The sequence below is a fragment of the Bubalus bubalis genome, chromosome 20 (assembly GCF_019923935.1).
Source record: "Bubalus bubalis isolate 160015118507 breed Murrah chromosome 20, NDDB_SH_1, whole genome shotgun sequence".
Classification (NCBI taxonomy): domain Eukaryota; kingdom Metazoa; phylum Chordata; class Mammalia; order Artiodactyla; family Bovidae; genus Bubalus; species Bubalus bubalis.
This window is the reverse complement of record NC_059176.1, coordinates 48445472-48468722: the sequence shown is the minus strand read 5'-3', so window position 1 is coordinate 48468722 and position 23251 is coordinate 48445472. Positions and strand designations below refer to the sequence as shown.

The 23251-nt window shown below is 53.9% G+C and overlaps 2 protein-coding genes across 3 annotated transcripts in view; one reads left to right on the top strand and one right to left on the bottom strand.

Annotated features, from left to right (window-relative positions):
- The window catches only part of SEMA4B (semaphorin 4B), a 48380-nt gene extending 29511 nt beyond the window's left edge, over positions 1-18869 (top strand). For both annotated transcript variants that reach the window (XM_044933224.1, XM_044933225.1), the window contains exons 3-15: positions 7274-7437; positions 7648-7710; positions 9677-9775; positions 10439-10550; positions 10773-10886; positions 11029-11180; positions 12488-12669; positions 12778-12928; positions 14195-14405; positions 14492-14607; positions 14825-14991; positions 16870-16949; positions 17224-18869. In XM_044933224.1, coding sequence (XP_044789159.1) covers positions 7274-7437; positions 7648-7710; positions 9677-9775; positions 10439-10550; positions 10773-10886; positions 11029-11180; positions 12488-12669; positions 12778-12928; positions 14195-14405; positions 14492-14607; positions 14825-14991; positions 16870-16949; positions 17224-17954 — 2342 coding nt within the window. In that variant the 3' untranslated portion in view covers positions 17955-18869. The remainder of the gene's footprint in view (positions 1-7273; positions 7438-7647; positions 7711-9676; positions 9776-10438; positions 10551-10772; positions 10887-11028; positions 11181-12487; positions 12670-12777; positions 12929-14194; positions 14406-14491; positions 14608-14824; positions 14992-16869; positions 16950-17223) is intronic.
- A 1137-nt stretch (positions 18870-20006) lies between these two features.
- Positions 20007-23200, bottom strand: CIB1 (calcium and integrin binding 1). Its single transcript, XM_006058230.3, has 7 exons — positions 23002-23200; positions 22825-22859; positions 21683-21791; positions 20916-21066; positions 20660-20778; positions 20489-20577; positions 20007-20261 (listed from the first exon to the last, which is right to left on the bottom strand). The coding sequence occupies exons 1-7, from the start codon at positions 23050-23052 to the stop codon at positions 20240-20242; spliced, it is 576 nt and encodes a 191-aa protein (XP_006058292.1). The 5' UTR covers positions 23053-23200; the 3' UTR covers positions 20007-20239.
- Between the last annotated feature and the right edge of the window lie 51 nt (positions 23201-23251).

Here is a 23251-nt window from a genome sequence, read left to right as displayed (position 1 = left end):
CGGGAGGGCGGTGCTCCGGCTGGTGCAGGTGGGTCCAAGGGTCCCTCCCGTGTGACTCCCTGCGGAAGAGGTGCTCCAGCAGAGCCTCTCGCGGGGGCTCTTTTGCCTGGGGCCCAGACAGACCCCTCTCTGGGGACCTTGGGATTCAAGCTGATGGGCAGCCAGCCGCCCACCCCCCCCCCCACCCCCCTTGCCCGCTGGGGGCAACTTCCGGGCTCTGACTCCACAAGGAAGCTGATGTCTTCTGGCTCAGTCCTGCTGGGGCCTGTGGAGGGCAGACTGCTGAGGCCAGGTCAGCGTCCGCTGTGGCCCCCCCACCCTGCAGCCACAGTGCAGGGAAAGGTGGGGTGGGGCTCTGAGTCACGGGGGCCTGCCACAGCGCCTGACTGGCAGGGTGGGGACTGCCCCGGGGTGGGGACGGGGCCGAGGCCTGTTCCCGGCTCACCCCAGACAGCTCCAGGCTTCCGGCTGAGTCACGGCCCAGGGTAGGAACTCCAGTTGAGGCTGGGGGCTGAGCTGTCGCCGCATCACTTCCGGCTGAGAGCGCCGGTCCTGAGGGTGTGGAAGTGGGGGCCCTGCAGGTAGCCCTGACAAGCCCAAGCTGCACTCCCCCGCCCAGGCCAGCCCCCATCTCACCATCTTGGAGCCCTGGAGAAGCCACTGGCTCAGGCCGGCCCTAGGCTGGATGGGAAGGTTTCATCCCACCTGGGAGAACCAGCCACAGCTTCAGGCAGCCCGACCTTCTCTGCACCGGACTAACCCGCTGGGCAGAGGACGTGGAGGGTGTCTGAGCAGCACAGGACACTCTCTGCCACACACAGGGCAGGGCAGACGCTAAGACTGACCCTGTGTCCCAGCGCTCAGGGAGCTGAGTGCATAAACACCCTCCCCACTTCAGTCACCTCTGTAGATGGCACCCCGGAGCGAACACTCAAGCACGGACAAGCCCTGCAGTAGGGTGTATACACACACAGACATACGCACACACACACAGAGGCAAGCTCAGGCAGGAACCCCACTCAGAACACCACTGAGTAGGAACCAGAGCGCGCGCGCGCACGCACGCACACACACCACACGGGCCTGTGACCCCAGCCCCTGTCTGAGCCCACGCCCTCTGCTTGGCTGTGAGACCCTCGCTGCTTGGCACAGGCCGAGGTTAGAGGCGCCCAGGGTGAGGACCAGGGAAGCCCAGCTCTTCCAAACAGCCCTGCTTCTCTGGCAGCTCTTGCCAGGCTGGATTTTCCTGCAGGGCTTTCTGATTTTGTTTTTGATCTGCTGGAGTGTTGATCATGCGCCAGACACCGTGCCAACACCGCGATAACATGTGCAAAGTTGTTTTGAGCGAAGCTTTCAGTAAATGTGGGTTATTACATGTATTACTATTTACGTGTCTAATCTCATTTCTTGTAACTACCCTGAGAGGCAAGGTGCTATTATCCTCATTTCACAGATAAAGAAAACAGGGTGCCTAGATTTGAAGTGTGGAGAAGGCAATGGCACCCCACTCCAGTGCTCTTGCCTGGAAAATCCCATGGATGGAGGAGCCTGGTGGGCTGCAGTCCATGGGGTCGCTAGGAGTTGGACATGACTGAGCGACTTCACTTTCACTTTTCACTTTCATGCATTGGAGAAGGAAATGGCAACCCACTCCAGTGTTCTTGCCTGGAGAATCCCAGGGATGGGGGAGCCTGGTGGGCTGCCATCTATGGGGTCGCACAGAGTCGGACACGACTGAAGCAACTTAGCAGCAGTGGCAGCAGATTTGAAGTGGCTGGTCCCAGTGGCACACAGACAGTAAGTAACAGAGGCAGGAGTTGAACCCAGGTCTCTGAGTCTGTGCTTTTTATTTATTTGGCAGTGCTGGGTTTCAGTTGCAGCATGTAGGAATCTAGTCTTCTGACCAGGGATCGAACCCAGGCCCCCTGCATTGGAAGCACGGAGTCTTAGCCACGGACCACCTGGGAAGTCCTTCTGAGTCTGTGCTTTTAACTTCTGGCTTGCTGACACTCCCAACTGGCAAGCGAGCCCCACTGACTGGCCCTGGTGAAGGCCACAGGGCAAGAGGGATTGTGGATGGGCAGGCCTTCAGGATAGCGTGGCGCTTTGAGGCTGAGAGACGTGGGGCAGAGGGAGCGAGGGGCAGGATCCCCAGAATGGGAATGCGTGTGGGGGACCCCTCGCCTGCTTCTTCAAGGTGTTTTCTGTCCCGTGGCGCTTGCATTGACTCCCAGTGTGACGACAGAGGCGTGGGGGCTCCTGGGCAGCTGGTGAGTTTGGAGGGCAGGGCTGGACCAGGGCTGGGCAGCTGGCGCCTCGGCTGCCCCTCCCACCTGGCTGTGACCCTTGGCAAGTCTCCCCGCCCCCCATGCCCTCAGGCCTGAGCAAGGCTGAGCTGCCACCTGGACTAAAGCTTATCTCTGACCTTTGGCATTCCTCTGTGTGGACAGATTCCAAGAGCAGCCTCTGCCCAGGCTTACGGGGACCTGCCGCCTTGGTAGAAATGCGCCTCTTCTGTAGGCAGATAAGCCCTCGCTGTCAGGAAACTGGAGGGCTGTGAAAGGATGAGGAGGGGGCTTCCCTGGTGGTCTACTGGTTAAGAATCTGCCTGCCAATGCAGGGGACATGGGTTCGATCCCTGGTCTGTAAAAATTCCACATGGCTCGGGGCAACTGAGCCTGTGCGCACGACTACTGAAGCCCTTGCGCTCTAAGAGCCTGTGCTCTGCAGCAAGAAATCTTGGTCTGTGAGAAGCCTGTGCATCACAACTAGAGAATACCCCCGCTCACTGCACCTGGAGAAAGCCCACACGGCAGCGAAGACCCAGTGCAGCCGGAAACTAATTAATTAAAAATAAATAAAAAATACTAAAATAAAAGACGAGGGACTGCAGTGGCCATTTGTTCTGGCCTCACTGACTCCTTGTGAGCCCGCTGTGAGTTTTCTTTTCATTATCCCCATTATGAGAAAACTCCAGTTCGGTGAGATGGCATCTACCCTGCCCTACAAACGTCGTGCTTCTCAAAGTGTGCTCCGTGAGCCTCCTACTTCAGAATCCCCTGGGAGATTCAAAACCTTGCACGTTCTCAGGCCCCATCACGGGCCAGCATCGTCAGAGTCTTCAGGGTCAGCTCGTGGATCTAGAGTGTAGGTCTTCCAGGTAGTTTTGCTGCAGTTTGTAGACAGGAGTCCAGGGAGGAGACCTCCTGAGTTGGCCTTCCATCACACTTCCTTTTTTTTTTTCTTTTAAATTGGAGTATAGTTGCTTTACAGTGTTGTTAATGTCTGCTGTACAACAAAGTCAATCAGCTATATGTGTACACATACCCTTCCCTCTTGGACCTCCCACCCACCTCCAGTCCCACCCCTGGAAGTCATCACTGAGCACTGAGCTGGGCTCCTTGTGCTACACAGCAGCTTCCCATAGCTATCTGTTTTATACACGGTAGTGTATATATGTCAGTCCCAATCTCCTGATTCATCCCACCACCCTCAGTTCAGTCATTTCAGCTCAGTCGTGTCCGACTCTTTGCCACCTCATGGACTGCAGCACGCCAGACTTCTCTGTCCATCACCAACTCCCGGAGCTTGCTCAAACTCATGTCCATCAAGTCGGTGATGCCATCCAACCATCTCATCCTCTGTCGTCCCCTTCTCTTCTTGCCTTCAATCTTTCCCAGCATCAGGGTCTTTTCCAATGAGTCAGTTCTTCACATCGGGTGGCCAGAGTATTGGAGCCTCAGCTTCAGCCCTTCCAATGAATATTCAAGACTGATTTCCTTTAGGATTAACTGGTTTGATCTCCTTGCAGTCCAAGGAACTCTCAAGAGTCGTTTCCAACACAACAGTTCAAAAGCATGAATTCTTCAGCGCTCAGCTTTCTTTATAGTCCAATTCTCACATCCATACATGACCACTGGAAAAACCATAGCCTTGACTAGATGGACCTTTGTTGGCACAGTAATGTCTCTGCTTTTTAATATGCTGTCTAGGTTGGTCATAGCTTTTCTTCCAAGGAACAAGTGTCTTTTAATTTCATGGCTGCAGTCACCATCTGCAGTGATTTTGGAGCCCAAGAAAATAGTCTGTCACTGTTTCCATTGTTTGCCCGTTTATCCCACCACCCTACCCCTGTCAACACATTTGTTTGCCTCTCTATTCCAGCCCTGCAAATAGGTACATCTGTACCATTTTTTCTAGACTCCACATGTATGCGTTAGTACGTTATATTTTTCTCTCTTCTTCACTCCGTATGACAGACTCTTGCTGCGGGGCTTTGTGTAAATTGCTTACTGATCCTGAGTTTCAATTTCCTCATATGTAACCTGGGGCTAGCAGCAGTTTCTATCTCACAGGACCGTCATGGGTACCCAGGGACTTAGTAAGTACAACACGTTGACCCAACACTTTCCTGGGGGCATCTGTGGTGGCCAAGCAGAGGGGTCTCTTGGTTGAGGGGAAGGGGAGGGGGATGGTTCTTCCCAGAGCAGAATGCAAAATGACCAGGCTGTTTGTTCCAAAAGCCTGACCAGCTCATCAGCTCAAAGTACAAGCAACATAATTGGGCCTCAATTATGTGTTGGGTTTTATGGTTGGGAAAAGTAGGGGGTTAGTGCTGGAAACTTTCCTTGGGCCTGCCAGCATATCCTTGTGTGTGTGTGTGTGTGTGTGTGTGTGTGTGTGTGTGTGTGCGCGCGCGCGCGCGCACTGCGCCAAGCAGCATGTGGAATCTTAGTTCCCTGACCAGGGATCGAACCCACACCCCCTGCATTGGGAACTCGAAGTCTTAACCACTGGACTACCAGAGAAGTCCCCCTTCCAGTGTGTAGAGTGCTAAGAGAAGTGGTGAGGAGTTGGGAATTTGAGGCAAAAGACTTGGAATCTAGTGTGATTCCAATCTGAACGTAAGAGTTGAGAGAGGCCTTAACTTCTCCAGACCACAGCTGCCCTCTGTGGTTCCTGCAGCAGAGTTCAGGCTCTGGACAGTGGGCAGGACTCGGCCCTGTGAGTTGCCACTGCAGCCTGTGTTTCTGCTCTGGTTCTAGACTGACAGGCCTCCTAGCTGCAGATTCCCTCATAGATTCCCACACTGGTACCTGGTAATACTGCCTTCCCGCATCAGGAGACCTTGTGACGAACAACAGCCTTGGGAACTCCATCATTCCTATTCGCTAGAGGGATTTCCCATTAGATGTGCTGGGGAGTCCTACTGAAGGGCTTCCTTCAGCATGAACAGCTAGGTAAAAAGCCTGGCTCCCCCAAAAAAGGCTGGTATGTGTTTTTCCTCTTGAGCAGTGAGGACAAAGTAACCTGATTTTCCTTTTCTCTTTGGCCACTGGGAGGCTCAACATTAAATGCAGAGCCCATGTCTGGTAGCTGCCTGAGGACCTTATGGCCTCTTGATGTGAACCCGTCCTTCCTTTCTGGTTTAGATGCTTTCTTCAGATTTTTTTCCTCCTCCGCTCCTGATTTTTAGCATTTATATTTCACTACCTTCTTTTCTTCATGTTTCCTTGCGCTTTGTGGAACCAGGCTGGGGGTATGTAAAAATGCTCACCCTGTAAACACACATGAAGCTGTCTTCACAACTGCTTCGTTGGCATGGTGCCTTTTTTTTTTTTGCTTCCTCAGCTTCATGAAACTGTTAGAGTGATTGCAGTTGACTGGTCAGTTACGAGATGCTTGGGGTTGGGCACGGTGGCTGCTTTTTGCTTGTTTTTCTTTTCTTATCAGCTGCTTAGAATTTTTTAAATGATTTCCCTCCAAATCCACCAGTCACTGAGAGCACAGGCGGTACCCTGGTGGATAGATGTGTGTGTTTATCTTCTTCCTTTCCTTCTAATTTATTTCTTTAGCATTGCACAAGTGTAACCTGTATAATCAAAAAAATGATAACAAATGCAAAGGGAAAAAAATTACCTAGAATTCTACCAGGATACCACTTTTCAGTATTTTGTGATTCATCCTTCTTGACTTTTTTTTTTCCATGTTTATGTTTTTCCCACAAAAAAATAGAATCTAACTATGCATAGTGTTTTTTCATTTTCATTTAATAGTAGATAACTAGTATCTTTCCTTGTTATTACATATTCTACAACAATGAAAGATACTTGAAATTTATATGATATATACATGCACATAGTGTTTTGTTTTTTTTTTTTAAGCATAGAAAGACTTATTGTGAAAAGCAGTAATTGCCTCAGTCTTCCCCAGCCGCAGGCCTGGGTAAAAGGGGCAATTTTAATCATTTAGACTTCTTGTTACAGAGTGGTTCCCTCCACTTAAATAAAATGTTTACTCCACGATTGCTTGGTTTATTGGATTTACTGACTTGCCCCTAAGAAAAGTAAAGGTTTCCATCACTTCCATCACCCTTCCCTACTTCCTCCAAGCATTGTCTGCCTCTGTATTTGGTTACCTTTGCAATTTAAAATGTAAGTAATATGCTTAAGCCTCAAGTTCTTGTTCTACAAACCATAGTCTCTTGTGGCCCTTATTCTCAGAGGCCCTTCCTCTCAGAGGAAGATATGGAGATGGCATTTTCCTTGATTTCCTTTCACCCCCCAGCATCACAGCGCTTGTCTGATGTACATTCAAGTTTCTGAGGTCAAGGTTATTAGCATTTACATTCTGTTTAATAACCATAAATCGCCCGTGAGTGACACGAAGCAGTGCTGAGACCTGAAGACTGGCTCCCCGTGTTTGCATTCCTCTGTGACTCATGATCGCTGCTGCCCACGGGAGTGGGCTGTGCTTACAAGTCCTTCTCTTTGGGTCTAATGGCACTCAAAGGAGAATGTTAAAGAGACTTTCGTTTCTTCCATTTCTGTTAGATGCTCAAAATCCATCACTTTCTATTTCAGTTCACTTAATATTTTGACCATGCCTTTCTTAGATAACTTTGCTTGTTTGTCCGGAGTTGCTAATACAACAGCATTTTACCAGCTGCATAGTATTCCGGCATAGAAAGTGTTGAGATTTATTTTCACCCAGCCCCCTGTGGTTGGATTTGAGGTGATTTCAGTCTTTCATTAACATGAATGGTGCTGTGACTAATGTTCTTTGACGTTCATCATTGTGCGTTTGTTTCGTACATAATGTTTGAGAATCCGGGAGTGCTGCTTCCCTTAAATCTGACTGCCGGTCCTCAGCCCTATGCACCCACTGCCTTGCTGATCTACCTTCAACCGCAGCAGTCTGTTCTAGAGGTTGGTGTAAGAGCGTTCTCAGGGGAGGAGTGGCCCCCAGGTAATGTCCATCATCCTCTCTCCAGACTCTGAAAAGCGACCATTCCTCAGATTTGAAGCTGAAAACATCTTCAACTACACATCCTTCCTGCTGAGCAAGGATGGCAGGACTGTGTACGTGGGTGCTCGAGAGACCCTCTTGGCACTCAACAGCAGCGTCAGCTTCCTGCCAGGCGGGGAGTACCAGGAGGTCAGATGATGCTCAGGGCTAGGCTGGGTGGAGGGTGCCGGTGGGTGGGTGGGTGGGGGGTGGAACTTTTGGGCCCCAGGATGATGCAAATGGGGGAGGGGTGAAGAAACGGGAGGCGGAGCCTCTGCTCCCTGGGGGAGGGGTGAAGAAACGGGAGGCGGAGCCTCTGCTCCTAGGTGCACACTAACCTTTCCCTTTCTGGTTCCCCAGCTGCTGTGGCGCGCAGATGCAGAGAGAAAGAAGCAGTGCAGTTTCAAGGGCAAAAACCCAGAGGTGAGCCAGCACCTGGAGGTGACCTGGGCTGAAGGAGGGCTGGAGGTGGTAGGTCTGGGGCCCAGGATGGAGGCCGGAGGTGGGAGCAGATGCTGCCAGCTGTGGTGGAAAGGACATGGGCTTCTGAGATGGCCAGACCCGGGTTTGTGTCTCGACCCTGTACTTACTATCTCTGTGACCTCGGACAAATGGATTTGCCTCTCCAAGCCTTAGTAAAATGGGAGCAAGGATGGATGTTTCACTGGACTTACCACGAGGATTCAGTGAGCTAATACATATGATAAGGGCCAAACAGAGGTCAGCTTCCAGCAGGAGCAGTGATTGGGTGAGGGTGGGAGTCTGTCCCTTTGAGGATGGTGCTTGAGGTGGCAGGCCTGACATACCCCAGCTTGGTTTTGGCCAGACCAATGAGTGGGGACCGGTCAGCCCAGAGTTCTTTGGGAAGACTCCCCACCATTCCCAGAGGCCTCCTGGTCCTGAGTGCAGTGGGGGGCAGCTAAGGTGAAGGCAAAAGACACCAGTCTTGGGGTCAAGACACAAGTTCAGGGAATTTCATGGGGTCCAGTGGTTAGGACTCCTAATCCCTGGTCGGGTAAGTAAAATCCCATAAGCCAAGTGGCATGACCCACCCCCGCCACACATACACACCAGATTTTTTTTTTTAAGACACAGGTTCAAGCCCTGACTGCTTTTGATTTCTTTTATTCAGAAGAAATGTGTTAAGTACTTACTCTGTGCCTGGGTGCTTTGAGACACTGGTTATTATCGTTGTTGTTATTGTTGTTGAATCACAAAGTTGTGTCCGACTCTTTGCAACCCTATGAACTGCTGCACACCAGGCTTCTCTGTCCATCACTGTCTCCCTGAGTTTCCTCAAATTCATGTCCACTGAGACAGTGATAACATCCAACCATCTCATCCTCTGTCGCCCCCTTCTCCTCTTGCCCTCAGTCTTTCCTAGCATCGGGGTCTTTTCCAGCGAATTGACTCATCACATCAGGTGACCAAAGTATTGGAGCTTCAGCATCAGTCCTTTCAGTGAATATTCAGGGTTGATTTCCTTTAGGATTGACTGGTTTGATCTCCTGATTATTATATCATTGTGAAAAAGAAGAAATCAGTCTTGTTTTAAGGGTGGTCAGGTTACACTTCCTTTAGAAAGTGATATTTGAGCCAAGATTAGGAGCAGGGGTGAGGGGTTTGATGTGGAGAAAGAACAGGACTGTGGATGTCACTCTGAGTGAGGTATTTGGGGAACCACTGGCAGGCTGAGCAGAGCAGTGGCGTGGTCTAGTGTGGGTTTTCAGAAAGTTGCTCTAACCACCGTGGTGGGGAGCGGGCTCCTGGGGGCAAGGATAGAGGGAGACCAGTGAGGGGTGAAAGGGGATGGTGGCCCGGACCAGGGTTGGACCAACAAAGGGAGCGAGAAGTCTCGGTCAGATCCTGGATGTATCTTGAAGATGGAGCCACCAGGATTTCCTGATGGGAGAACCAGGGTGGGGGTGGTATAAGAGGGGAGTCGAGGATGCTGTGAGGTTTGGGGCCTGAGAAGATGGAGTTGGCGTCTCTGAAAGCGGGGAGACCCCAGAGGAGGGAGTTTTGGGGGAACAGTCAGAGGCTCAGGAGATGCCTGTTAGGACACCCTCTCAGAGGCAATCCGCAAGTCTGGAGTCCAGGGTTCAGGGCTGTGTGTTTCTTCCTGTTCTGGGCTCAACTTCCTCACCAGGTTGGGATAAGACAGCTCAAAAGGGAGATGCTTTGTGCCTTCACCCCAGACTGAAGTGAAGTTTCCTAGTCACAGAGCTAGCTGAGCCCAAGGTCCCCTCCTACACACACACGCGCACACATGGGCACGGTCCTCCGTCTCCTCTGCTCCAGGAGGCACTGCCCCTTGGGTCTGGTGGGGGGCACTCAGCGGCCCCCCCTGGTGGCTTGTCTGTGCCTTACATCCTCCTCCTTCCTCCAGCGGGACTGTCAAAACTACATCAAGATTCTCCTGCCACTCAACAGCAGCCACCTGATCGCATGCGGCACGGAGGCCTTCAGCCCTGCGTGCACCTACATTGTGAGTGCCCTTCTGCACCCCGGGCCGGCCCCGGGCTGGCCCAGGAAGTAGCCCTCTTTCTGCCCCCAGGGAACTGGTCTGTAGCACCGACCCCCGGTGAAGGGCAGGGCCCTGGTGGGAGGCTTCTGGGAGGTCAAGGGCCCTGAGAGCCTGGGGACCCTGCCCCAGCCCTGATGGGCGGGTCTCCCTGCAGGGTGCGGGGAGAGGACGGACCTATAGGGTTCCCTGGGCACAAGATCCTGGCTGACCCACGATCACACCCTCTCACTTCCTCCAGCTCTCGCTTGGTCCCGGCCAGCCCACCTCATCCACCCTCCTCATCACACGCACGCCCTTGTGTTTCTGCCCTTTGCACAACTTTGCGGAGGGTGGCATTTTCAGGGCGTGAGTCGGAGCAGCCAGGTTCCGAGTCAGACGTTTCTGGGTTTGAACCACATCACTGTCCTTTCCTGGCTCACGTCGCCTTTCTGAGGCTCTTCTCTGCCCCGTGGGCCAGCCACCGTGAGGGGTCATGGCGAGGCGCTGCGGGGACTGTGCCCCAGGGGCCAGGATCGGGAGGAGGCCCTCGGACCACTGCCCTCGCTCTGGACACCTCCCTGCTCTTCCGCCAAGCTCACTCACTCCCCGGTGCGGCCCTGACCTCCCTGCTCTGCTCCCCTGCAGGACGTGGAGAACTTCACACTCGCACAGGACAAGCGGGGGAACATCCTCCTGGAAGATGGCAAGGGCCGTTGTCCTTTTGACCCCAATTTCAAGTCCACGGCCCTGGTGGTCGGTGAGTGGGGGGCGGGGCAGGCAGGGGGGCCTGGGTCGTTGGTGCCGTGCTGGTTCCCAGGGGTGCAGCAACCCCAGGCAGCTTTCAGTTTGGCTCTTCTTAGTTCTTATTCCCTCCTCTGTTCTCCTCAAGCAAGAAGGGCCACACTCAGGTCACTGTGGGCCCTGAGCGGGAAGGGGCTGTGCCCAGGGCCCATTCCCATGGGAAATGTTCTCTTGGCAGATGGCGAGCTGTACACAGGAACAGTCAGCAGCTTCCAGGGGAGTGACCCGACCATCTCCAGGAGCCAAAGCCTCCGCCCCATCAAGACTGAGACCTCCCTCAACTGGCTGCAAGGTGAAATCCTCCCGCTGCCCATCGAGTGGGCAGTCCCCAGGCCCCAGGGAGGGGGCCCTGTCCCCCCAGCAGGGCCAGAGAGCAGAGTCTCGCCTGTCTGGGATCTCTGGGCTGATGGTGCTCCCCACCGGCCCCCCCACAGACCCAGCGTTTATGGCCTCAGCCTACATTCCCGAGAGCCTGGGCAGCTCGGAAGGGGACGATGACAAGATCTACTTCTTCTTCAGAGAGATTGGCCAGGAGTTGGAATTCTTTGAGAACACCATGGTGTCCCGCATTGCCCGTATCTGCAAGGTGAGGGGGCTGGGCCACCCCAGAAGCCCCACGTCTGTGGCCTTCTCCTGTCCTCCAGAAGGAACAGCTTGGCTACTGGCATTTCTCTTTTTTTCTGAGCTACATCAATTTTTGGCTGAGCTACATCTTCACTGCTTCCCGGGCTCTTCTCTAGTTGTGCTGAGCGGGAGCTTTTTCTCTAGTTGAGGTGCACGGGCTTCTCACTGCGGTGGCTTCTCTTGTTGCGGAGCCCAGGCTGAACGTGCAGCTCAGTAGTTGTGGCGCACGGGCTTAGTTGCCCTGCGACATGTGGGACCTTCCTGGACCAGGGATCAAATCCGTGTCCCTTACATTGGCTGGCAGATTCATAACCACTGGACCACCAGAGAAGTCTTCTCTTCTTCTAAGTTAAAATGTCTGTTTTTTTCTTATTTAAAAGAAATGTGAAAATATAGCAAAGTACACACAAAAGTCACAAGATAAAGAGGCAGCTTGGTATGGTGATTAAGAGTGTCGACGCTGGAGCCCAGCTGCCTGGGTTCAAACCCTGCAGGTCGTGCGATCTTGGGCAATTTCCTTGCTGAGAAATCTGTTTCAGTTCCCGCCTCTGTTCAGCATGTAGGGTGGGTGGAAATGTGCTGAGCAACCACTAGATGGTGACTGTCGGTGTTAAAATCTCATCCTTCCACAAGAAGAGACCACTGTTAACAATTTAGAATGTTCCTTGCTAATCTTTATTCTTTTGCCCATGAGTAACGACTTACATATTTGTATTGTGTAAAACCATGTGCAAACAAAGAGACACTGTAATGCAACTCTTTAGCCTCCCTTTCTGCTCAGCAGTAAATCGTGACATCTTTTCATGTTTGTAGACAGACTTCCCTTCATCCTTTTTTCTGGCTCCTTGCAGTTAGGGAAGCACTGTCATTTACCTAGCCAGCCTTCTGGCAAGGGGGGACTGAAGGCTGCCACTTCAAGTCTTTTTTTTTTTTTAATTTATTGTTTATGTGAAATTTAGATCTAGCCGGAGGCGTGCTCTCTCTCTCTCTCTATGTATATATACACATAAACACACACATATATTGGCCATGGGATGCAACATGTGGGATCTTAGTTCCCTGATCAGGGATTGAACTAGCGTCCCCTGCACTGGAAGCATAGGGTCTTAACCACTGGACCACCAGGGAAGTCCCCTGTCTTCTTGATTTGAGATGAGCTCAGGCCTGGTGGTGTGTCTGTCGGGCCCTTCCTGGTGTCTGTCTCAGCCATTGCTGGGGAGGGGAAGCGAGGTGCTGTCCCTGAGCCCAGCCCCTCTCTCCCTCATGCAGGGCGACGAAGGGGGCGGGCGCGTCCTGCAGCAGCGCTGGACGTCTTTCCTGAAGGCACAGCTGCTGTGCCTGCGGCCTGACGACGGCTTCCCGTTCAACGTGCTACAGGACATGTTCACGCTGACGCCCCGCCCCGAGGACTGGCCGGACACCCTCTTCTACGGGGTCTTCACATCCCAGTGGTGCGCCCCCCGGGACCTAGCTGGGAACAGGCCGGGTGAGGGGTGCGTGGCTGGCCTCACTGTGAACCCCAAGGTTCCTGGGGCTCATTCAGCCAACTTCCTCGGTAGGAGCGGGGGGACCACGGAGGGCTCTGCCGTCTGTGTCTTCACCATGAAGGACGTGCAGTCCACCTTCAACGGCTTCTACAAGGAGGTGAACCGCGAGACGCAGCAGTGGTACACAGTGACCCACCCAGTACCCTCGCCCCGGCCGGGCGCGGTGAGTGCTGCTCCCTGCTGCAGGGCAGCGTGCTGGGAGGACCCGTCCACACCCCATGCTGGGCTTGCTTGCTTTCTCTAAGCCTGTTGTCTCATCTTGAAAGTGGGGGCAGAACCCAGGGCTGCTTGTCTTTGCAAGTTCGACGTGACCGTGGACATCAGGATGACTGGGCTGGGCAGGGTGGTCCCATCAGAGCGCTGCCTGCAGCATGCCTCTCTCCCACTCCACCGTGAGCTCCTTGTTGAGTGGCTGGCCATGGGCAAATGGTCCTCTCTTCTTTCCCTCCAGCCTCATGGGCTTCTCACAAAGCAGACCTTGAGACAAGGATATGGGTGCTGGCAGTTTCTAGGGGAGCTACTCCCCGGAAGCAGCAAAGAGGGGACAGGATTGTGGAGGGAGAGGTGGAGCCAAGAAAGTGGGGGTCGCCACGCTGCTGCTGCTGTGGGTGCCTGGAGCTGAGGCCCCGGGGCCCTGGGAGGCTATGTGGAGTACATCTCAGCGTTGGTCCACTGGGGTGTTTGTTACCAACTGCTGGGCCTCAGTGATTGAGGGTCACTCTGTGATGTTAATTCCTGGAGCTGCTACAGAGAATGCCCCTGGGCAGAGAGAATTAGGAACCCTTGTGCCGTCGCTCAGTCATGTCCGACTCTTTGTGACCCCATGGACTGTAGCCCGCCAGACTCCTCTGTCCATGGGGATTCTCCAGGCAAGAATACTAGAGTGGGTTGCCATGCCCTCTTCCAGGCGATCTTCCTGACCCAAGGACTTGAACTGGGGTCTCCTGCATTGCAGGCGGATTCTTGAACACCTGAGCTATCAGGGAAGCCCAGGAAGCCTCTGGCGATATGGCAGACTAACTGCAGCCGCCCTTGTGGCCCCTACGCTAGCACACCTTGCTCAGCCAGGGCTTCTTGAGAAGGGAACTCGCTCACTTCCTGCTGAAAGGATGCTACAGGAGCAGAAAGTGCGGTCATGCCCAGGGGAGGGGGTGGGGGAAGGATGGGCAGGAAGGAGAGGTGGTTGGTGGGCAGAGATGGGGGAAACCCTGGCAGCCAGGGCCCATGGCCCCACAGCCTTAGACCTGCAGAGAAGCGTGTTGGCTCCACAGAACTGGAGAGCCATGCTGTGGCCTGGCTTCTGAGGGTGGGGGAGTCCCTGCTGTCCACTGGGGAGGCAGGGCTTGGCAATCCCAGCGGGATCCGTAGAACACCCATCCTGCTGGCTACCCCAATGCCGCCCATCTCAAACCAACGCCTTCTCCTTCAGTGCATCACCAATAGTGCCCGGGAGAGGAAGATCAACTCGTCACTGCAGCTCCCCGACCGCGTGCTGAACTTCCTCAAGGACCACTTCCTGATGGACGGACAGGTCCGCGGCCGCATGTTGCTGCTGCAGCCCAAGGCCCGCTACCAGCACGTGACTGTCCACCGCGTGCCGGCCCTGAACCGCACCTACGACGTCCTCTTCCTGGGCACTGGTGCGTGCCCACTGCAGGCGGGCTGGGGGTCGAGGGGGCACGGGCGGCAGGCTCTCCACAGGGCCTGAGCAATGTCCTTATCGCAGGTGACGGCTGGGTGCACAAGGCGGTGAGCGTGGGCACCACGGTGCACATCATCGAAGAGCTCCAGGTCTTCCCGGCAGGACAGCCCGTGCAGAACCTGCAACTGGACGCCGACAGGGTGAGCAGAGAGGGGAGTCTGGGCAGTGGGCTTGGGGTGCCCCGCCCTCCTGCCCCAGTCGGGTGGAAAGATCCAGGCTCCAGCAGGAGCTGTCGGAATGTGGGGGGAGGGGTAGGTGCATGAGAAGTGGCTCCCAGGAGGTGGCTTTTTGGGGCACTGGAGCCGGGTGTAGCTGTGGGAGCCGGGGCTTGCCTCCCATGCTGCGTGTCTCTTGCAGGGATTGCTGTACGCTGCCTCACACTCGAGCGTAGTCAAGGTGCCTGTGGCCAACTGCAGCCTGTACCAGAGCTGCAGGGACTGCCTCCTGGCCCGGGACCCCTACTGCGCTTGGAGCGGCTGGAGGTGTGCATCCGTCAGCCTCTACCAACCGGAGGTGGCCATCAGGTAAGAGCTCGTTCGGGCCCCTTCCCCTTGTCCCTCCTGGTGCACCCGCCTCCAAGTGTCTCTGCTTTAGACCCTCTGTGGAATCACCACACAGCCTCATTTGTGTCAGCTGTCTGGGCATCATTTTTTTTTTAATCATTATATTTATTTATTTTGACTATGCTGGGTCTTTGTTGCTATGCAGGCTTTGCCCTAGTTGTGGCGAGTGGGGGCTACTCTAAATGCAGTGCACGGGCTTCTCCTTGCAGTGGCTTCTCTTGCTGGGGAGCACGGGCTCTCGAGTGTGGGCTTCAGTACAGCTCAGGCTCTAGAGCACAGGCTCAGGAGTTGTGATGCACAGGTTGCTTCGCAGCGGGTGAGACGTTCCTGGATCAGGGATTGAAGCCGATATCTCCTGCGTCGGCAGGTGGATTCTTCACCACTGAGCCAGCCACCAGGGAAGCCCTGGGGATAATTATTAATCAGCTCCCTTCCTGACTCTCAAAAGAGTTGTAATTCAGACAGTAAATTATGTTTGTCTTACCCATCTGTAAAGCAGGGACAGGATTTGGTAGTTAGTATACAATGTCATAGCTGTGAAAAGATTTGCTGGAGAATGTGAATTACATAACAATCCATTAACAGACAGACCCATTAAGGGACTTCCTGGTGGTCCAGTGGTTAGAACTCTGCTCTTCCACTGGAGGGGACGAGGGTTTATTCCCTGATCAGGAAACTAAGATCCCGAAAGTGGCGTGGCCAAAAACAAACCAATTAAAAATTGTTTTCAGAATAACTTATTTTGTCTAAGAAAACTTAGACAATAGAGATAAGCACAAACAAAATTAAAACTACCCAAATTTTACAACCTAGAGAGACTTAGATTTAATATATATCCTCCCAGATTTTTCCACATATGTGTAATATAAACAAAAATACTTTTTTTTTTAACTAAAAAAAAAAAAAAAAAAGATTGTTTGGCTGCAGCTGGTCTTTGATCTTTGTTGTGACATGTGGGATCTAGTTTCCAGACCAGGGATCAAGCCCAGGCCCCCTGCATTGGAAGCTCAGGGTCTTAACCATTGGAGTATGAGGGAAGTCCCAAATACATACATTTTAAAAATTGGATCTATCCTATTTGTAGTGTCTGTACTTCACTCAAGGGCATACCTGTTTCCAGTTTTATATTTTAAAACATCACGTGTGTGTATGTACACATATGTATACCTGAAGGGACACTCTAAAAAATACCACCATTATTGTTGAATGGGTAATTGCATTTTTTTTAATTATATTTTAGCTCCATAAAGTTTTGTTTTGTTTTTAATACTTATGTATTTATTTGGTTGTTCCGAGTCTTAGTTGCAGCATGTGGGATCTAATACCCTGACCAGGGATGGAACCTGGGCTCCCTGCATTGGGAGCTCGGACTCTTAGCCATTGGAGTACCAGGGAAGCCTCTGATTGTGACTTTTGTAATGTTCAGTTGAGTTGGTGCTTGGTTGAGTTCTGTGTTTTCCAAAATTAAATCAGTGCCTGTGCTTTGCTTTAAAAGAGACAGATATATGTTAATATGTACAGATTTGGCTGCCCTTCCAGACGTTCTCTAGGGACTCACTCTGCTTCTGTGATTAAGGAATTATCACAGCAACTTTAATATGAAGTAAATACTATGTAGACAGAGGAGATGCCAGCTCTGTCTACAGAGCCTGTGGGCTGGGGAATTGCGAAGGGAGGCCGCCTGCCTTTCACCCCTGCCTTGGTCCTGGTGGTCCCTGAGCCCTCCCCCAGGCCCACGTGTGCAGGGCTGTGTGACAGTGCATGCTGCACGGGGGAGGATGGGGCAGAGGCAGGCTGTTGGGGTTTCCTGGCCCATCCCAGACTCTCTTTGGTTCCCAGGCCATGGATCCAGGACATCGAGGGGGTCAGTGCCAAGAACGCCTGCAGCCCTTCCAAGACCCGGGCGTTTGTACCAAAGGGTAAGGTCCCCACCAAAAGGTGGCAGAAAGGCAAGGGCCAAGTCTTCCTGGCAGGCTCCTCCAGCCACTGATGGGAGTAAATGCCTTTCCTCACTTGCTCATCCCTCTGGCCCCGGAAGTAGGGTCCTGACAAGTGAGACCCATAGTCCCCAAAGTCCCCAAGCTGCTGTTATAGCCACGAGGTGCACAGCCTGGAGGGAGGTGGGTGAGTGAGCCTGGGGCAAGCAGAGACGCCAGCCCCCTTGACTGGGGACTGTGCCTCTTCTGCCTGCAGGTGAGAAGCCCTGTGAGCAGGTTCATTTCCAGCCCCACACGGTGAACACCTTGGCCTGCCCCCTCCTGTCCAACCTGGCAACCCGGTTCTGGCTGCACAATGGGGCCCCCATCAACGCCTCAGCCTCCTTCCGCGTGCTGGCCACCGGGGACCTGCTGCTGGTGGGCAGCCAGCAGGAGCTGGGGCTGTTCCAGTGCTGGTCGCTGGAGGGAGGCATCCAGCAGCTGGAGGCCAGCTACTGCCCAAAGGTGGTGGAGGATGAGGCGGCCGGCAATGAGGACCGGAGCGTCATCATCAACACGTCTCGGGTGAGCGCGCCAGTGGGTGGCAAGGCCAGCTGGCGCATGGACAAGTCGTACTGGACGGAGTTCCTGGTGATGTGTGTGCTCTTCGTGTTCGCCGTGGTGCTCCTCATCTTATTCTTTCTCTACCGGCATCGTGGCGGCATGAAGGTCTTCCTGAAGCAGGGGGAGTGTGCCAGTGTGCACCCCAAGACCCGCCCAGTGGTGCTGCCGCCTGAGACCCAGCCGCTCAACGGCGTGGGCCCCCCTAGCACCCCGCTGGACCACCAAGGCTACCAGGCCCTGTTGGACAGCTTCCAGAGGTCCCGCGTCTTCACGGAGTCAGAGAAGAGGCCACTGAGTGTCCAGGACAGCTTTGTGGAGGTGTCTCCGGCATGCCCCCGGCCCCGGGTCCGCCTGGGCTCTGAGATCCGGGACTCGGTAGTGTGAGAGCAGACTTCTGGAGGCGGCCTCCCTCTGGGGGCCCCGAGTGCTCAGAGCCAGTTGGCTGGACCTCTACTCCTCCGCGTGGAAGAAGCCGTGGTGTCCAGCCCTCAGGAGCGACAGAGCCCACTGCCAAGTAGCAAGGCCCCCCCATCCTCCACCCCAGATGGCCATGTCCCTGTGGGTCCTAGCTGAAGATGGGGGCCTGCCCAGGTGAGCCGATGCTCCTTAAGTGAACTGAGCCCTTTGTTTAAAAACAGTCGAAAATGTGAAACAGGAAAAGAGAGGCAAGATGACGCCACACATGTGGCCAGCCCAGTGCCCAGCTCCCAGCTTCCAGATTGGAAGGATGCATCCAAAGTGGCTGTGTGAGACAGAGCTGGAAATGGTGCACCAGCTGGCCTCTTCCGCCTTCCCCTGCTGTCACAGGCTGCCCCTGCTCACTGCAGAGACAGGCCCAGCTTGGGCTCCAAGGGGTCCAGCCTCCCCCGCTGGCCACGTCCTTGCAGCCATCATCCTGTCACCTCAGGGACCAGAGGGCCACACTGGCCCCGCAGCCCTCCTGAGGCCCTGGGCTCAGGCCCACCTCCTCCTGGACTTTTCCAGCCTGTATCAGGCTGCAGCCACGTTAGAGCAACAGGGCAGCGCCAGTCCAGAAGAGTCTATGACGATGAACATCATCCCTTGGAATTCTAGGAAGAGACTGTTGCCTGCCTTCCTCCAGCCTACAAACCTATGTCCCTTTTTCCCACACCTGCCCTGGCCTTCAAACCCAGCCCCCAGTTCATCCTACACCTTACAACCTCTACTCTTAAGGGACAACTAAGCCCGTGCACCACTGATAACTGCCCAGCACAGGGACCGTTGAGTTTATGTGGGTTTTATATATATTTTTTTTTAATAAAAATGCACTTTACTTTTTTTTTTTTTTTTTTAATAAAATCTAAAGAATTGAAATTGAATCCTGGGCCCTTCCTCTTAAAGGACTGTTGCTTTTTGAGGTTGGTCCAGTTCTCTGAGTTCTGGGAGGTTCTAGGCCGCGTCTTTCAGGTGCTAGTGGGCTAACACCAGCCCAGCCTGGCTGACCACATCTCCCTGCGGAGCCAGGTTCTTTTTTATTTTCTTATTTTTGGCTATACTGGGTCTTCCTTGCTGTACAGGCTTTTCTCTAGCTGTGGCAAGTGGGGGCTACTCCAGATGTGGTACGCGGGCTTCTCAGTGCAGTGACTTCTCTTGTTGCAGAGCGTGGGCTCTAAGGCTCGTGGTCGTGGGCTTCAGTAGTTGTGGCATGTGGGCTTTAGAGCACGGGCTCAGGTGCTGTGTGCATGGGCTTAGTTGCTCCACATCATGTGGGATCTTCCAGGATCAGAGATCAAACACATGTCTCCTGCATTGGCAGGCAGATTCTTTACCACTGAGCCACCAGGGAAGCCCAAGCCAGGTTTGTAAAGTGGGTAGGGGAGAGGATTTGTTTACTTCAGTCCCTTTACTCTGCACCCCTGGTTCGGTTCAGGGATGGGGTACAGGGGAAAAGGTCTTGGCTTTTCTTGTTTTGACTTGAAAAGCATTTTTATGTTTCAAATGATCACACAGTGAAACTGACCTTTTTTCTTTTAGTACACAGGTCTGTGAGTTTTAACACATGTAGAAGTTCATGTACCCACCACCACTATCAGGATACAAGAGTTCCACCCCTCACACTCCTCTTCATACCCCCTCACAAGGGAGGGTGGGATGGGCAGATAGTCTGACTTCCTGCTGTCTCCTTTGCCTGCATGCTTAGTCGCTCAGTTGTGTCCAAATCTTTGCAATCCCATGGCCGTAATCCACCAGGCTCCTCTGGCCGTGGGATTCTCCAGGCAAGAATACTGGAGTGGGTTGCCATTTCCTACTCCAGGGGATCTTCCTGATCCAAGGATTGAACCTGGGTCTCCTGCGTTACAGGCAGATTCTTCACCATATGAGCCATCAGCCATCCCCTTCAAATCCTACTTTGAGGGGCTCATATATATATAAGTCCACTCCTTCACATCAGTAATTCTAGTGTTGCACAAAGGCTCAAAACTTCTAAACCTTTATTATTGATTAGTAGAAACACAAATAGAGCGATGACAGTGAGAAGGGGAAAGGCCCTGACGTGGAGGGCCCTCCACAGCCCCGGGCAAGACTGCTCAGTGCCAGCTCCAGGCTGGGCCACCTTGGCCGGCGCTGACAACACAGGGGTAACCATGACCACAGCTCAGCAGTGGACATTCTTCAACAGGGTGCTGCTACACATGCTGTGGCTCCTGTCACAGGACAATCTTAAAGGAACTGAACGAGAAGAGCGTGTTAGGGCTTTCTGCTGAAAGAGGGGGATAGGGACTAAACCCTAAGTTTACCCCTCCCCCAAGACCCCTTGGAATGGGCAGTGAGTCCCCTCTAGAAGTGAGTCCCCTTCTAATATATTCAGAGGAACAGGAGGCATTTTCCTACCCCAGGGACCACCTCCAGAAATAACATCCCAGACCTGGTGCAGCAGGTGAAGACCACAGTCATACCTGGCAAAATCTGGTGAGCGGGAGATGACATGCTGGAACTCGGAGAGGTTGATGGTCCCATCCCTATCTATGTCGGACTCCTCTAGGATCTGGAAAGGGGAAGCTTCAAGGTCAAAGCCCAAGCCTTCCCCACCTGCTCCCCAGCCCAGCCCACCTGCCGCTACTGCTCACGTTGTCGATGAGCTGCTTCATCTCTGAAGCACTGAGCCGTGTGTCTTCGCTCTCTCCCGTGAGGCAGTTAACGAGCTGGCTCAGGTCTTCTCTGTTCAAGGTTCCATCATCATCAAAGTCTAGAAAGCAGACACAGGAAAGCCCAAAAGGAGGTGGTCAGGATGAGCACCGAGCTCGTGACTCCCTGAGCTCTCAGGCGTCTCCACAAAGACCACGTCAGAGAGGCTGGTGTTCCACCCGGCCCCCTGCTCCTTACCAAAGATGCGGAAGGCATAGTGGGACTTGATGTCTGGGGTGGCTGTGTCACTGAACACACTGAGGAGGTCCAAGAAGTCCTCGAAGCTCAGGCTGTCTCTGCTCGGGGAAGTGGAGAAGACCTTGCAGATTCGCTCCTTGAAGGGGTTGGCCTAAGCAAGAAAGCCTTCTGTGAACGCCACACACGAAGCACCCCAAATCACATATTCAAATGCCACCAGGAAACTGGAGGGAGTGGTTCAGCCTCTCAGGGGAGAACCATCACCACTCGGGCCAGTATAGAAGTCAGGAGGACCCATGACCCCACTGGGGAAGAGACAGGAATGGCTTTCTGGGCATCAGAGCTTAACCTAATAAAGGCAGGCCCAGGAGCAGAGAAGTAAGGAAGAGGAAGGCATCCTAAGCAAAGAGAACAAGATGAGCTGGTTATTTTAAAACACAAATATTGAATCGAGCAATTACTGTGTTATAGGCCAGGGCCTTTGCATAAAAATTTTCACAGCAGCCCTATGGAGAGGCAATCAGCCTCTGGAATAGACTTTCTCAAACTTCAATCAGGTAATTCAACTCCTTAAAGGACACAACTTTGAACCTCCAAGAATATGTCTGAGGATCCCAGTGTGCAAAACATCCTTCTATTACTATATAACTCCCCCGGATGACCTTGATAAAGCACCCAGGAACTTAGGGTGAAACAAGACTGGAATGCAGAACAGTGACCATGTGACCTCAGAAGGAGTAGCAGAGGGAGGCTGGGGGGGCTGGCACCTTGAGTTCTGGAAGGCTGAGGATCTGCTCCAAGGACACTCGAGCCTGCAGTGACTCCTCCACACTCCGGTGCTCCTGGGGAAGCAGCTCACAGAACCGTTTGTGGGCTCTGGCAGAAGGAAGAGAACCTGTTAGTGTGCTTCCCTAAGTGTATCACATACCCCTCCTGGCCTTGAATACCCATCAGGAACCAGCTGAGGAGCTAAGCCCTCAGGACATCTAAGGCAAGAGAAGATACATCACAAGACAGTAAAGGGAGTCTGAGAGTCCATCCTTGCGGGTTTACTGTGGGACCCCGTGTCCCAGGCACTGTGCTTGGCCCTGATTCAAGACTCTCCCAGGTGTGGAGAGGTCCGGGAAGGGGCCAGAAATTGGTCTTAAAGAGCAAGTGAAAAAGAGCTAAATTGAAATCTCATTTCATTTCAGGAATCTCCCGCTGCTCCTCAAAGCAGCTACCCTGAACTTTCTCCCCCTTAGGCCCCACCTCATTCCCACTGGCATTCTTTTTTGCCAAGAGAAGCCTAGGAACCTTCTTGCTCTGGTGTGCGGCCACATAAAGCTGGCTAGGAAAGCGGTTCCAGCCCCAGTTCAAATCCTCTTACTCAAGAATGTCGTCTTAGGCAAGTCATCCGACTGTTTCACTGTCCCCATACCTCCCTGGTGAGGGTTACAAAGGAAACGTAGACAACCCTTCAGCAGAGCATGGGAAATGCTCAGTAAGCGTTAACGGTTACGGTAGTATTCAGATAAAGGAGGAGCCAGAGGGCTCCCCAAGGTTTCTCTGGCTTTTCCAGCAGACAAAGCAGCCCAGAACTACAGCAGTCTCGGCCGGACTGGGGCAGGAAGTTCCGTTTTGCAGAAGCCAGGGGAGCGGGGTCAAAGAGCACCCAACTCCGGCTGGAGGCTGCTCCGCGGTGCTCTGCTGGGGCCGCCGGCGCGAGACAGGAGGGCGTGCCGGGAAGAGGGCACAGCTGAGGGCCCGGGGCCCCGGCCTCCAGTTCCGGCTCAGCTGCTGGCCTCATGCAGGCCCCTGCCCCTCCCGCTGGCGGGACCTCGGTTTGCCCATCAGTAAGACGGAGCCTCCCGCGTTCCCGAAGCCGTTCGGGGAGCATCCTGGAGGTGAGGTTCGAAACAGCACTTACAGAAGGATCTCCTGTTTGGTCAGGAACGTCAAGTCCTGGAAGACAAAACGAGAGAGGAGGGTCAGCAGGCCGCCCGGGGCCAGAGGCCGCGCCCACCCGCCCGGCCGCGGCTCGGGGACTGTCCTCTCCCGAGCGCAGGCCGCGCGCAAACTCCCTGGGGACCGGCGTCTCGCGCACCTGGTACTCGGCCAGCAGCTCCTTGGATAGGCGACTGCCCGAACCCCCCATCGCTGCCGCTCGCACACAGCTCCGCCAACTTGTCTCGGGACGCTGGCAACTTTCTCACTTCCGCCCTCGGGTCGCGTCACCACCCGGTGCCCGCGGCAACCGCTCCTGGGGCCACCGCCCCCGGGCCCGCCCCCTCCTTAAGGCTCCCAGGCGTTCCCAGCCCGGTTCGGCCGGTTGGCTCCCGGCTCCGGGCGGTCCC